The 14,644-nt window shown below is 48.4% G+C and overlaps 2 protein-coding genes across 2 annotated transcripts in view; one reads left to right on the top strand and one right to left on the bottom strand.

Moving 5' to 3' along the window:
• AIFM1 (apoptosis inducing factor mitochondria associated 1) overlaps positions 1-6,038 on the top strand; it is a 34,020-nt gene extending 27,982 nt beyond the window's left edge. Inside the window, exons 15-17 of the mRNA XM_070759838.1 lie at positions 2,092-2,216; positions 3,689-3,885; positions 5,785-6,038. Of these exons, the coding sequence (XP_070615939.1) occupies positions 2,092-2,216; positions 3,689-3,885; positions 5,785-5,856 (394 nt within the window). The 3' untranslated portion in view covers positions 5,857-6,038. The remainder of the gene's footprint in view (positions 1-2,091; positions 2,217-3,688; positions 3,886-5,784) is intronic.
• Positions 6,039-9,591: 3,553 nt separating this feature from the next.
• Positions 9,592-14,644, bottom strand: part of BCORL1 (BCL6 corepressor like 1) — a 41,730-nt gene continuing 36,677 nt past the window's right edge. Inside the window, exons 12-14 of the mRNA XM_070759833.1 lie at positions 14,560-14,637; positions 13,056-13,221; positions 9,592-11,228 (exon numbers count right to left, since the gene is read on the bottom strand). Coding sequence (XP_070615934.1) covers positions 10,946-11,228; positions 13,056-13,221; positions 14,560-14,637 — 527 coding nt within the window. The 3' untranslated portion in view covers positions 9,592-10,945. The remainder of the gene's footprint in view (positions 11,229-13,055; positions 13,222-14,559; positions 14,638-14,644) is intronic.

Genomic DNA, 14,644 nt, shown 5'->3' with positions numbered 1-14,644 from the left:
AAAACGATATGGGTTAGATTATAGATTATAGATGGACAGCGTAGGAAAGGACCTTGTACTGTAGATCATCTAGTCCTGAAGTCTTCAAACTTGGAAACTTTAAAACTTGTGGACTTCAATTCCCAGAATTCTCCAGCCAGCATAGGCTTCTGGGAGTTGAAGTCCACAAGTCTGAAAGTAGTCCAACCCCCTGCCCAAAGGGGAGACCCTATACCATTTCTGACAGATGGCAGTCCAGCCTCTTCTTGAAAGCCTCCAGGGATGAAGCTCCCACAACGTCTGAAGGCAACTTCTGTTCCATGGGTTGATTGTTCTCACTGTCAGAAAATTTCTCCTTATTTCCAGGTTGAATCTCTCCTTGGTCAGCTTCCATCCATTATTCCCTGTCTGGTCTTTGGCTGCTTTGGAAAATAGCTTGACCCCCTCCTCCCTGTGGCAGCCCCTCACATATTTATTTATTTATTTATTCATTCGTTCGTTCGTTCGTTCGTTCGTTCGTTCGTTCGTTCGTTCATTCATTCAATTTTTATGCCGCCCTTCTCCTTAGACTCAGAGCAGCTTACAACATGTTAGCAATAGCACTTTTTTAACAGAGCCAGCCTATTGCCCCCACAATCCGGGTCCTCATTTGACCCACCTCGGAAGGATGGAAGGCTGAGTCAACCTTGAGCCGGTGATGAGATTTGAACTGCTGACCTTCAGATCTACAGTCAGCTTCAGTGGCCTGCAGTACAGCACTCTACCTGCGGCGCCACCCCGGCTCATTGGAAGACTGCTATCCTGTCTCCCCTGGTCCTTCTCTTCACTAGACCAGCCATGCGCCATTCCATCAACCATTTTTCATATGTTTTAGTCCCCAGTTCGCTCTACCTGACACCTGGAAGGAGGGGAATACTCCATAGAGAGGAGGGAATGGCAGAGAGAAGCAATAAAAGATGTGGGTGCTTTCTTGCACACTGGGGAGGCAGCTGGAGGCAGCTCACAAGTCTGCTGATGTTGCCCACCCTCCTCTACCCAGGAGCCGGAAGAGAAGGCCTCCAGCCCACCCTGTGCTTCCCAATGCACATAAAGGCAGCACAGAATAAAACGCAGACACCTCTGGCCACAGCTGTTAAAGGCTGGAGATAATTCCTGAGACTGTCCTATAGGTGTTGCTTCTGCCTAGCTCTGCTCTGCATGGATCTACTACGGGTGAAGACATGCAGTGGATGAATTAAGTTCATGCCTGCAGGCATGCAGTGAGTGAATTCAGTCTGTGGCTGCAGGCATGCAGTGGTTGAATTAAATCCCTGGACACAGGCGTGCAGTGAGTGAATTCAGTCCATGGCTGTAGGCATGCAGTGATTGAATTCAGTGTGGCTGCAGGCATGCAGTGGGTGAATTCAGTCTATGGCTGCAGGCATGCAGTGGGTGAATTAAATCCCTGGACACAGGCATGCAGTGGGTGAATTCAGTCTGTGGCTGCAGGCATGCAGTGGATGAATTAATAAGTTCATGCCTGCAGGCATTCAGTGGTTAAATCCCTGGACACAGGCGTGCAGTGAGTGAATTCAGTCCATGGCTGTAGGCATGCAGTGGTTGAATTCAGTGGGGCTGCAGGCATCATGCAGTGGGTGAATTAAATCCCTGGCCACAGTCTTGTAGAGTGGGTGAATCAGCTCATGACTGCAGGGTGAATTCAAAATCTCCTTGCAAGTCCTTCCTAAAGTTGCCACCGAGCTGTCACTTGTGACCTGACCGAAAGGAAAAATGCTAAACATACCAGAGGAACCATACTGATTATATGTAATCAAGTTCATTATTGTTAAAAAGAACGACTCACTTTTCAGCGATCTGGACTTTGCTCCCCAACGCCTGTGTGTAGATTGTCAGGAAAACAATATTTTGAGTGTCATTTGCATTTGCGGAAGGAGTTGTGGTTGTTTTTTGTGGCACCCCCCCAAAAATTGGTGCTGCTACATATGTTCATTTTAAGTCCAAAGGTTCAAAGAGAGAGAGAGCTCTCTTTATGTCAATAGCAAAATTCCTAGTATTTCATCATTCCTTTCTAAGTTAATCCCGATATTATATGTTCTCCCTGCTTTATTTTAGGAGCGACCTAGGCCCAGACGTTGGATACGAAGCTATTGGCATTGTGGACAGCAGTTTGCCCACCGTGGGGGTATTTGCTAAAGGGACAGCAAAGGACACCCCGAAATCTGCCACGGAGGAATCAGGTTAAGATTCTAAATTATTGCTGTAGATATTGTTTTCGATTGTGTGGACCAGGCTACCTGGGAAGGCCACACCAGCGTTTATTATTTGTGTAAGCCTTACTTCTTGCATGAGCCCACAAATCCCCAAACATCTGATTATTGTGTGTGCATCAGAAACCCAGAAGAACATGAAACCACCATGAACAATTTTTGCTATTTGTCAGGCACAAGAGACCAGATCTACACGTGAAGGTCCAATAAACTGATTTATTGGTACTCATGCCTGTTCTGTCGGGCTCTCTGGTAGAATCCTCCCAAAAATTCACAGGTACAAATTTCAGACACACACAAGTTTGAAAATTCAAAACAATGTTCTTTATAATGAAAATTCACTTAAACCAAGCCCTCTTTTGGTATAGCAAAGAGCACTCGTCTCCAAACAAACTGGTAATTTATACAAGTCCCTTATCAGTTCTGAGATACTTAGCTTGCAGCTGTGAGACAATTCACAGTCCTTCTTTCACAAAGTGACACACACTTTGCTCTGGTTTAGTTTCAAAGCGGGGAAAAATCAGCACACAAAAGGTCAAAGTCAGCAAAGCAGGCACGAAACACAAGGATCAGATAATCCTCCACAATGGCCAAACCCACAGCCTCGCTAATGACCACAGCCCCACCCAACCACAGGTGGCCTCATGTTCTTTGATAATAATCTCTCAGTTGTTGTTGTCTATGCATCGCTCTCCGCATGCGTGGCTGTATCATTAACTCTTGTTCTGAATCCAAGGAGGAGCTAGATAATTGATCTCCTTCTGAGCTGTCTGCCACACTCTCCTCCTCCCTGTCACTCATGTCTTCTTGGTCAGAGGAGCCTTCATCAGCAGATTCCACCGGGGGGGGGGGGCAAAACAGGCCTGCAGCATGTGGATGTCTCCCCCACATCCACAGTCCTTGGGGCAGGAGCTGGGCCAGAGCTAACCACAACAATGCCTATGCAGTGGAATCTTCCCAACTGTTAGCACCTGCTTGGAGTTAGATACGGCTCAATGTTTAGTTTGCTTATGACCACATAGAGATTCTAGGCTGAGCCCTCTTTTAATTCCACCCCCAGGCTCTGCCTCCCGTCAACCTACACATATGATTTCTTATTTGATCTTTAAATGCTTCATCATTGCTGTCTCCCTGGTATTCTTATCGCCGGATTGAGTACATCTAAATATCTCAACTATCCTCAATAGATATTCCTTCCAAGGCCTTTGTCACACACTTCAGTTTGCCAGCGTAACCTGGTTCATTCACGTTTAAGGCGTAGCATGCTAGGAGGAAGTAGCCTCTTTATCTGTAGGGTTGAACAAGCTACTCATTTCTGCCCAATGGAAATGAAAGTGTTTTGAAAACACGGGGCCTCCTTGGTGTGGTGGGAAAACATCTCGGGGGGGGGGGGGGGCGGGCAATTGTTGATCCAGTTTGTGTCTGATTGGCGTCCAATCCAGGAACTGGAATCCGTTCAGAGAGTGAAACCGAACTGGAAGCCCCAGAGCTGAAGGTCTCCGCAGCCTCCCTTTCCACTCCGCAAGCTCCACAGCAGGGAGAGGATTACGGGAAAGGAGTCGTTTTCTACCTCCAGGGCAAAGTGGTGGTAGGAATGGTTCTGTGGAACATCTTCAACCGGATGCCAATCGCTCGGAAGGTCAGCTTGCGCGACTCTTTTATGTTCGGGGAGGGGGCGCTGGGTGGGTGCATGGAATCAACTGGGTTTGAGGAAGAAAGACATGAATGGTTTCGATTCACTTTTAATTGGAATTCTTTACAGGGTGTCCAGGGGGAAAGCATTTTGAAATTCCCTGATATTTATTTATTTATTTGTTTGTTTGTTTTATTTATTTGTTCATTTTATTTATTTATTTGTGTATTTTATTTGTTTATTTATTTGATTGTTTATTTATTTATTGATTGATTGATTGATTGGATTTGTATGGACTTGTATTCCCCTATAACTTGCGCAGTCGTAGTTGACGTCATACCAAACGGCTAAGCCGTGGAGATATATCAGTAGCTGGGGAAGCAAGTTGTTGCCACAGTTATGCTCATTTTTGCTTGACTGCCAGGCAGCACAATCCATTGGGGTTTTTTACATGATTTTCCCCTGACTTTTAAACATTTTAATACATTTTTTCCCGGATTTATTCCATTTTTTTCACCAATTCCCTGATAATTTCCTGATATTTCCTGAACTGATTTCCCCAATAATTCCCCGATTTGCTGGACACCCTGTCTTTAGCATGTCAAATTACAGATTACATTGTGTGTGTGTGTGTGTAAATGTTAAGGCATCAGGCTGAAAACTGCAAGATTGTGACCTCCCCTCCTGCCTTAAGCACAGAACTAGCTGGGTGGCCTTGGGCTGGTCCCTTTCCCTTAGCTCCAGGAAGGCTCCCTTCTGAAACACCTTGCCAAGAAAACTGCAGAGACTATTCCATGCAATCGTCAAGAATCAGACATGATTAAGAAAATACCTAGTCCTCCTGTTGGATATGATTAACTTGGTCAAAATCTTTTTTTCTTTGTTTAGAAGGGAGCTTAGTAATAGGCCAAGGAGACAGTGTAACATGGTTTGATGCCTTGGGAGTCACCTCCAGCATATAGAGATGAGGGAAGGAGAATGGCGCATTTGCTGAATCTTGGGATAGACCGCCAGTGGGAAATACAGATGTTGGCAGCTGAATTTAGGGATAAATAAAGTGTTGGTAATGGCCAATAAAGCCCTACATGGCATCGGGCCAAATTACTTGCGGGACCGCCTTCTGCCATATGAGTCCCAGCGACCGGTCAGTTCCCACAGAGTCGGTCTTCTCCAGGTCCTGTCAACTACACAATGTCATTTGGCAGGACCGAGGGGAAGAGCCTTCTCTGTGGGGGGCCCGGCCCTCTGGAATCAGCTCCCCCTGGAGATTCGTACTGCCCCCACCCTCCTCGCCTTTTGCAAGTCTTAAGACTCATTTATGCTGTCAGGCTTGGGGTGATTAGATCTCAGCTCCCTGGCCGACGAATTTTTAACAAAACTAGGAATTTTAGATGGCTTGCTTTGTTTTAATTAATTGGATTTAGCTATCGTATTGTTGAGAGAGAGAGAGAAAGGAAGGGAAGGAAAGAAAGAAAGAAGAGTGTTTCAATAAAAATACGAAGTGCTCCAGCAGTGAACAATTTCTCCTTTTCCACCTTGTAACATCAAAATCCTTTGACCTTATAATTATGGATTGGGTTAATCCTTTTCCCCCCACTCCCTCTGCCTTTACATCCACTATTCATCAGTAGCTAAGAATCTACAAGAAAGGCTGTTTAGTGACGTAGGCAAGCATAAAACTATGCTAGAATGCAGAGTAATGAAGGATGAGTGAGATACAGCAAAGTGGGGTGAGTTTCCCCTTTAGTTTTCTTGCCAGGATAAAGGAAGCAGCCGATAACTGTTAGAAATTGTCTTTTAAGTGGGCTTCGGTTGGATGGGACAAAAATAGATCCGACACAGAGAGAGAGGGAGGCCGGAAAAGGGCTTTTACTGAAAAAAACCCGCTTCCTTTTCCCCTTGCAGATCATCAAGGATGGGGAAGAGCATTCTGACTTGAACGAAGTGGCCAAACTTTTTAACATCCACGAAGAATGAACGCCTGAGAAGATCAGTCTGCATTGCATTTTGCAAACGGACAGAGAGGGGGGCGCCTTTGTTTGTACGATCGTCTCAAATTTGTGGGTCTTCCTGACACTCTGGAGCAAATGTGAATATTGGGCTACCGCCCCTTTTTTGGGGGCGGAGAGCCACCGTGAATTAAATGAGATTAACTTTGACGAAGATCCAACCAGCTTGGATTACCACTTCTCTCTGCTCTTTAATTGGGGCATTAAGTTAACCGCAGAGGAGGAGCGGTTGCAACCAGCGGTTTGCGGGCGTCACGATCTTTCCCGCTACTGGAACTACTTTTTTTTAGGACAGAGTAGCAGGTAAGAAGATGCCAACTAGGGGCTTTTATTTTTGGAGTGTTTTCCCAGCCACTGCTGAGGAGCTCAAGATCCTCTTGAGTCAAGACAAGAGTTTGTTTTTAAGTACAGTGGTGCCTCGTGATACGAACAGTTCGAGATACGAACCTGGGGTTCAGAAAATTTTTGCCTTTTCTTACGAACTTTTTTCGCCTTACGAACCCACCGCAGATCGCAAAATGGCGCTCCGCTGGGCGCCACCGCCGCCCGGCTGTCACCTTTTAAAACAGCTGGGGGGTTTCTCGGCTTTCTCCCAAACTTGAACCCAAACCTAAACTTTTTGGGTTCGGGTTCGGGAGGCCGCCAAGAAGCGCCACCGCCCACCTGTCACCTTCTTAAACAGCAGGGGGGCTTCTCGGCGTTCTCCCAAACCCGAACCCGGAAGTCACATTCCAGCTGACCAGGAAGGACGTCTTTGTGACGTCAAAGCTCCGCCCATGGAATTCCCTATTGGGATTCCCCACCTCCTTTCCAGCCTCCAGATCAGCCGAAAACGCTGCTGCCGATCGCAAAAACAGCGCTCTGCCGAGTGGCGCCGCCCGGCTGTAACCTTCTGAAACAGCCGGGTGCTTCTCGGCGGCCTCTGGAACTCGAACCCGAACTTCCGGATTCAGGAGAACGCCAAGAAGCCCCCCTGCTGTTTAAGAAGGTGACAGGCGGGCGACAGCGCTTCTCGGCGGCCTCCCGAACCTGAAAAGTTCGGGTTCGGGAGAACGCCGAGAAGCCCCCCGGCTGTTTTAAAAGGTGACAGCCAGGCGGTGGCGCCCCGCGGAGCGCCATTTTGCAATTTCCCCCCCTTTGCACGCATTAATCGCTTTTACATTGTTTCCTGTGGGAAACAATGTTTCGTCTTACGAACGTTTTGCTTTACGAACCTACTTCCGGAACCAATTAAGTTCGTAAGACGAGGTATTACTGTATTACAAAGCAAATGGGGAAATTTTGCACAGGAGATTGAGGAAACACCTGGACACTTTACAAGAAACATGTCTTAGATTAGCTATGCTCTTTGCCCGTGTGTGCCTTACTGCAGCTGTAAATCCTGTGCCGATCAGAACTGGGAGGGGATGAGTAGAAGGCGGGGAGGGGGAGGTATTTCTGTAAGTCTTTGGAGATCCTCAATCATCCAGGTCATGGTTGTCCCAAAGGTGCTTTTTCAAGGAGGCAACTGGACTTTCTAGTTTTTTCTTCGAAGACGTTTCGCTTTTCATCCCAAAAGCTTCTTCAGCTCTGACATGATAGTGAGAAATGGTTTATATTCCTTGCAGACAGCATCCTTTTAGAACAGGCGTAGGCAGAAGTTGGCTCTTCTGTGACACGTGGACTTCAGCTCCCAGGATTCCTGAGCTAGCACGACTGGCCCAGGAATCCTGGGAATTGAAGTCCACAAGTCATCGAAGAGCCAACTTTGCATACCCGCTTTAGAGGGTCATTCAGGCCACTTGGAGGCCCTCAGTTGTCCCGGAGATGCTTTTTCAAGGGGCAGCTGGACTTTCTTTTTTCTTTGAAGAAGTTTCCCTTCTTCATCCGAGAAGCCTCTCCAGCTTCTGGGGTGAAAGAGCTGAAGAAGCCCCTCAGATGAGAAGCGAAAGGTCTTCAAAAAAAACCCCAGGAAAGTTCAGATGCTTCTTTGAAAAAAAGGCACCTTTGAGACCCTCCTGTAAGTCACGCACAATCACAAGATAACTTTCCTCCCTTGGCCACTTTTAAGACTGGGAGTTGAAGACTGGAGATGTCTCCTTGGGTCCTGGGAAAACCCTTTGATATGCTGAGGAGGGAGTAAGCTGGGGTGGAGCAACGTCTGTGGTTTCCTGCTGAGTCTGTCCCCATTTGCATGTCACGATTGGGCTGGAAACAACCCCACCACTACTCACCCTCCATTTTTATTTTTATCAAATGTTTTAATGGAGTGAAGTTCTCTCCTTCTGCACCGGTCTCTGAATCAGTGAAGGGACACCCTGTCGTCAGCGGTCCCAGTGACCGGCATGGGCGTGCGAGCGTCCAGCATGCGCTGGCACAAGATTTGACTTCTGCGCATGCATAGGAAGGAATTTCTGTACAATCAGCTGGCCAGCACACATATGCACGTTGGAGTTGAGCTAGGGCTCCGCGTGCCGCCTGCAGCACCTGTGCCATAGGTTCGCCATCACTGCCCTAGGGAGTGGTGGCGAGAACTTGGGGGGGGGGGGAGCCCTTCTGTAAATCTATGGAGATTCTTACTCATTCGAGGCATGGTTGTCCCTGTGCTAAAGAACAAAAGAATTGAAAGCTGTTCTTAAAAACCGGGGTGGGTGTGTGTGGCTCTCCCAACTGTTTTTTTTAAAAATCACAATTTCACTGGTGGAAACAAAGGCACTGATGGGGGGGTGGGGGGAGAATAGCTTTAGGCAGCTCGAGAAGAAAAAGCCGGAAGTTCGGATCGGTCCCCGTTTCCTCCATCAACTTTTCTGCCACCTTCAACTTCTACCCTTCTTATTGTTGGTGAAGCGGAGCAAAATTCAGCACAGTCCCTGGGAAGAAATTGCTCATCCCCCCCTCCTGAAAAAGAAGCTCAGATGGGTTTGACAACAGCCTGCAAAGAGAAAAGAGGCTGAATTTTGATCAAGGAGAAAACATTTCTCTCCCCCCCCCCCCCCAATTCTCCCTGTGGTCAGGATAAAGCTAGGGAGCGGCTATCGTTCACCAGGCGAAGGGGCCCCAGCCACTCTGCCTTGCGAATCACAATGCAGTATGGTAATCCCACCCCCTCCTCCCTTGCCCCAAAAGAGAAGTCGCAATATCAGAGCAATAGCACTTATATACCGCTTCATAGTGCTTTTATAGCCCTCTCAAAGGGGTTTAAAGAATGAGCATCTCGCCCCCCAACAATCTGGATGCCCATTTTACCCACCTTGGAAGGACGGAAGGCTTGAGCCGGTCAGGATCGAACTGCTGGCAGTGGGCAGAGTTAACTATAGCAATAGCACTTAGACCAGTGTTTCCCAACCTTGGCAACTTGAAGGTATCTGGACTTCAACTCCCAGAATTCCCCAGGGCTGGGGAATTCTGGGAGTTGAAGTCCAAATGTCTTCAAGTTGCCACGGTTGGGAAACACTGGCTTATATACTGCTTTACAGTGCTTTATGCCATCTCTAAGCGGTTTACAGAATCAGCCTCTTGCCCCCAACCATCTGGGTCCTCATTTGACCCACCTCGGAAGGATGGAAGGCTGAGTGAACCTCGAGGCGGTGGTGAGATTTGAACTGCTGAACGACAGCTGGCAGTTAGCTGTAATAGCCTGCAGTGCTGCACCACCACCCCCGCTTTTCGTGCAAAGAGCCCCCCCTCGAACCCGGCCCCAGAAATGAGACACAGGAGACGGGAGCCCTGATGCAGGTTTTTCTGTACAGAAGTGTTTTTTGACACCAAAGCCTTGTTCAAGAATAAAACAAATCAAGGGAAGAAAAAAAGGGGGGGTGGAACCAGCAGCCAGAATAAACACCCAAAAGGCCGAAGCCTTGACATTAGAAAGAAGGGGGGGGGGGGGGGAGAGAGATAAAAACAGTGGTTTTGCTTATTAGGGATGGGGGAGTCAAAGGGGCAGGCTGCCTCCTTGAAAAAGAATGGGTGGGAAGATGGGAGGGTGGGGCGAGGTGGGCCGCAACACAAAAGAATGAATAAAAGCATCCCGACACCTCCACCCGCATCCCGGTCCAGAGGGAGAGACGGTTAAAAAAATGGGACCGCCCAGTCCTCGGTTAGCACCTGTACATTAAAACTGTACCATCCATGCCCCTCAAAAGTCGCCCCACGCTCCCTCCAGGCCGGGCTGCTTTCCTCCACCTTCCTGGCTGAAGATGGGGGGGCTGGCCAACCCCCCAAAACCACCGACTGGAACCAAGGGAGAATTTTTTAAAAAACAAAACACGCAAAAAAGCCCCCCAAAATTAGCAGGGAGGGGTGAAAAAAACTTCAGACCAGAATACTGAAAAAAAACTCCTTTGGCTCCATACCGAGTCGGTTCCCCCCGTCCGCCTCTCTAAAAACAGCAGAAATGAGATTATCTTCCGGGAAAGGGGGGGGGGGGGAGCCAAAGAGGGAATCACGCACCCCCCCAACCCAAAAATCATCTGGATGTCCCTCCAAATGAAAGGAGGAACGCTGTGGGGCGGCACCCCCCCCCCACTCCCCTCCTCGTCTTTCGTAAACTCCCAAGGGAGGAAAAAGCAGCAGCAGTTCTGGTCCAGCCGGGATTTGGGGGTGGGGGGGCTCTAGGAGGACACCCCCTTCCTCCTTCCCCTCTCCTGCAACTCGCTCTTCCCAAGAATCACAGTGATACAGACCTAGTGGGGGGGGAAACCCTCCCCCCCAATCAAAGGAACACCACAAATTAAATTACTAATTAAATAAATACCCTGGAAGAGCTCAGGACAGGGTTTAAAAATGAAGAGGGGGAGGAAAGGGGGAGATGTGTTCCAACCACCGAGGCCTGTGAGAAAGGGGAGGGGGAGCACACTTCAAGTCCGGGGGTAGGGGGGGAGAGAAAGAGGGTGAGGGAAGAGGCAGCTTCCGGCCTTTCTCCGCCCGCCAGTCAATCGAGGGGGGGACATTGCCTTCGGCCTGGAGAAGGCGGCCTCATTGGTCCATTATTGCCTCGGCGGTGCAGTCCGACGGGTGGCGGAGATGGTGGTGGTGGTGGTGGGGAGTTTCTCCGGCTGGCCTGTTGGGGAGGGGCCCCGTCAGCTGCTCCAGGCTTCGAACGCCACTTCGGAGCCCAGCAACCGGACCAGCTCCGGCTGGTAACGGACCAGCTCCACTGTCTCTATGGCGCCCGGAGTCGCTGGGGGACACGCGTATTCCTGGATTTCTTCAGGAGCCAAGACCTGGCTGAGGGAGATCTGGTGCTGGAACTCGGCTCGGGGCAGAGTCGTCACCTCAAAGTGCGGGAAGCGAGCTTGGAAGATGCGGGAGGAGAGCTTCAGCCGCTTGAGGACGTCCGAGAAGAGGAACCAGTTGCAGGGCCTGGACGGGAGACAAGAGGGGCAAAGGGAGGTCAGGGACCCTAGAGGCTTCTCGGCTGTTTTCTTCCAGAATCTCCCCGAAGATTGCTTCATTTAATGTTTTTTTGTTAACATTATACAATGATTTTATTAATTTGTGACTGTGGTGGCGAACCTATGACACACGTGCCAGAGGTGACAGGAGAAACCATGTCTGCTGGCACGTGAGCTGTTGCCCTAGCTCAGCTCCAGTGCACATGTCTGCCCATCCACCCACCCACCCGCCATCATTTTCTTTTGGGGTCATTCTTTGTCAAGTGGACCAGCTGTCCACTTGAATGATTTTTGCACCCTTATTTGAAAAGAAACCATCACGAAAAAAATATATATGAGAGAAAAAAACCCATGCTCTTTCTAATGAAATAAAAATGAAGATGGTCGAAGGTGAGAAAACAGAGCTCTGTCTTATCACCTTCAATCATCTTCATTAGAAAGAGCAAGTTTTTTTCTATCGCTCTCTGTTTTCTCACCATCAATCATCTTTTTTATTTCATCAGAAAGCACACTTTTTTTCTATCATATATGTTGTTTTTGTGATGGTTTCTTTTCAAATAAGGCTTCAATTTCACCTGATCCACTTGACAAAGAATGACCCTTTTATTAACCCTCTGGACATGCTCAAAGCCCCCTGCGCATGCGCAGAGGATGAAAAAGCAAATCATAAGCTTCCAAACCAGTAGGGGAAGGTTAAGTAGATTTCACCGCTGTCCAATTCCAAATGCACCATGGCCTGGTAAATGGGCCGCACTCTGGGGTTGGGGACCCCTGCTCTAATCTTCAAAACTGGGTTTGTTGGGTGGGGTGAGGCCGCCTCTCTCCCCAGATTTGACTTAACTTTCTCTGCCCAGAGTCTGCGGAGAGGGGCGGCATATAAATCCAATAAATCTAATCTAATTTACTGTGTCTATTTTTACCTTTGTCACCCGCCCTGAGTTTGCGAGGAGAATGGCGGCCTATAAATCTAATAATTAAATAACTAATTAAATTAAATTAATTGGTTGCTCCGTGATGCTGGCTGGAAGATTGGGGAAATTAAACGTCATCTGGCGTGTTAAATGAATGGGGCTCCAAAGTTCAAAATATAGATGCCTAGGTTGAATCATACGTATTCAAGAAAGGTTTAGAAACATAGAAACATAGAAGATTGACAGCAATCAATCGATTCAGGACGGTTTAAAAACATAGAAGATTGACAGCAGAAAAAGACCTCATGGTCCATCTAGTCTGCCCTTATACTATTTCCTGTATTTTATCTTAGGATGGATCTACGTTTATCTCAGGCACGTTTAAATTCAGTTCCTGTGGATTTACCAACCATGTCTGCTGGAAGTTTGTTCCAAGTATCTACTACTCTTTCGGTAAAATAATATTTTCTCACGTTTGGAACTGGTTGGAGATTCACCGTCCCTGCCTGATCCTCCAAGCCCAGCTAAAATCCTGGCTTTCGATCTGTAGAATGAGCCTCCTGCACCCACCCACCCACCCAATAAATTCCATTCTTTTGCGTTAGGTTTTTTGCCAGCCTGTCGTTTGCCACAGTGGGTCGCCCGGAGGCCTTTCCTCTCCCTGAGCAGCTGGCAATCCCCCCCCCCCAGCTCTGCCCAAGCTCGGAAATCAGGAGAGGGGGAGAGAAAGGGGGAACCTTCCCCAAAGATGCTCTCAACGCTTCCCCTTTGTTTCCCCCGCGATTGGCGTCTTGTCTTCTCCTGGCTGGGATTCCTAGACAAGCCTCTGCTTTCAAACCCGCCGCCGAGCGTGTCTCTCCACATTCTTGCCCGCGAGGACTTACCCTCGGGAGACGGAAACTTGCAGGTTGTAGCAAGGAAGCAGCGGGTTCTCCGAGAACTCGAACATGAGGCGGTCCGAGTCCCGCTCCTCCTCCTCCTCCTCCTCGTCGTGATCAGAGGCCCCGGGCGGGTCTAACAAAAGGTCGCAGCTGATCTCCTCTTTCGCCTCTGGAAAAAGATGCAAAGGGCAGGGAGGGAAGATGAAGGAAGGAAGGAAGAGGCTGCCGGCATGCCTGGCCCGTTAACGGCTCATTCGGGGCTGCGGCAGAAGCTCTCGCACGGCGGAGAAGACAGAAGTCAGATCTGCAAGACGACCGGCAGGAGGCAGGGCCCCCAAATTATAGGCTCACGTTGCTTTGAAGCCGTCTTAAAAGGAAAAAACAACTCATTTCCCTAATTGTTCTGGCTGCAGGATAGAGAAGCAATACCCACCCACCCCTGTTATCCCCCCCCCCCCCGGTGGTGGTGGTGGTAAGGGATCTTGAGGAATAAGCCGAGTCTTCTATTCGACTAGCAAAGCGGCATTAACGATGGTAAATGGGGTGGGATGGGGAGGAAGCTCAGCGAAATGAAGGAAGAGAAATTTGGCACAAGGCGGCCCCATCTGCGTTTCTGCGGGACAGTGAATTATGCACGCAGAAGACAAACTGGTCAGAAGAAAGGGATAAAAGGAGATTAGAACGGCCCCCACCCTCCTTGTCTTTCGCAAGTTACTCAAGACCCACCTATACCGCCAGGCATGGGGGAACTAAGACATCTCCCCCAGGCTTACTATATTTCACGTTTGGTGTGTATGTGCTGTATGGTTTTTAATTGTTGGGGGTTTTATATATTTTATTATTAGATTTGTTCCATTGTTATACTGTTTTTTATTGCTGTTGTGAGCCGCCCCGAGTCTTCGGAGAGGGGCGGCATACAAATCTAATAAATAAATAAATCGAATAAATAAAAAGGGAAGAAAAAGAAGGGAAGGGAGAAAGGAAAAGGGAAGGAAAATGAAAGAGGGTAGGAAGAGAAAAAAGGAAAGGAAAAAAGGAAAGAATGAATAGAAAGGAAAAAGGAAAGGAGAGGAAAGAAGGACAGGAAAGAAGGAAAAGAAAGGAAAAAGAAAAGAAAGAATGGAAAGGAAAGAAGGAGAGGAAAGGAAAGGAGGAAGAGGTGAAATCTGTAGTTCACTGGGCCTGTATTCAACCACAAAGCCCAAACCAAACCACCAATTCCATCCAAAACCAAGATTATTTTTTGAAGATTGTACTTCAAGTACAGCTTTCGAGGCTTTCTTTTTTTGGGGGTGGGGGAAGAAATAAGTGTTTTCTCCTCCAGGGGTTCCTCAGTTAGGAAGCCGTGGAAGGAAGGGGGGGGGGGGAGAGCCCCATCTTTGTTGTGGTCATTGAGTCACCCAACCTCCATCTCCTGTCACTCGGGGATAGGAAGAAATTATAACCCAGACCACAATGGCTTGTTTTGGCCATGAAATCAAGCAGGCATTGACCGAGTTCTACTCACCTAGTACTGAGCTGCTGTAAAATTCCCAGGCAGTCTGAGGATCCTCGTCAGATCGTCCCTGTAGGTCCAAGAAGTGATCTACAAG

The sequence above is a fragment of the Erythrolamprus reginae genome, chromosome 8 (genome assembly GCF_031021105.1).
Source record: "Erythrolamprus reginae isolate rEryReg1 chromosome 8, rEryReg1.hap1, whole genome shotgun sequence".
Lineage (NCBI taxonomy): Eukaryota > Metazoa > Chordata > Lepidosauria > Squamata > Dipsadidae > Erythrolamprus > Erythrolamprus reginae.
This window is presented reverse-complemented; position numbering and strand designations above follow the sequence as displayed.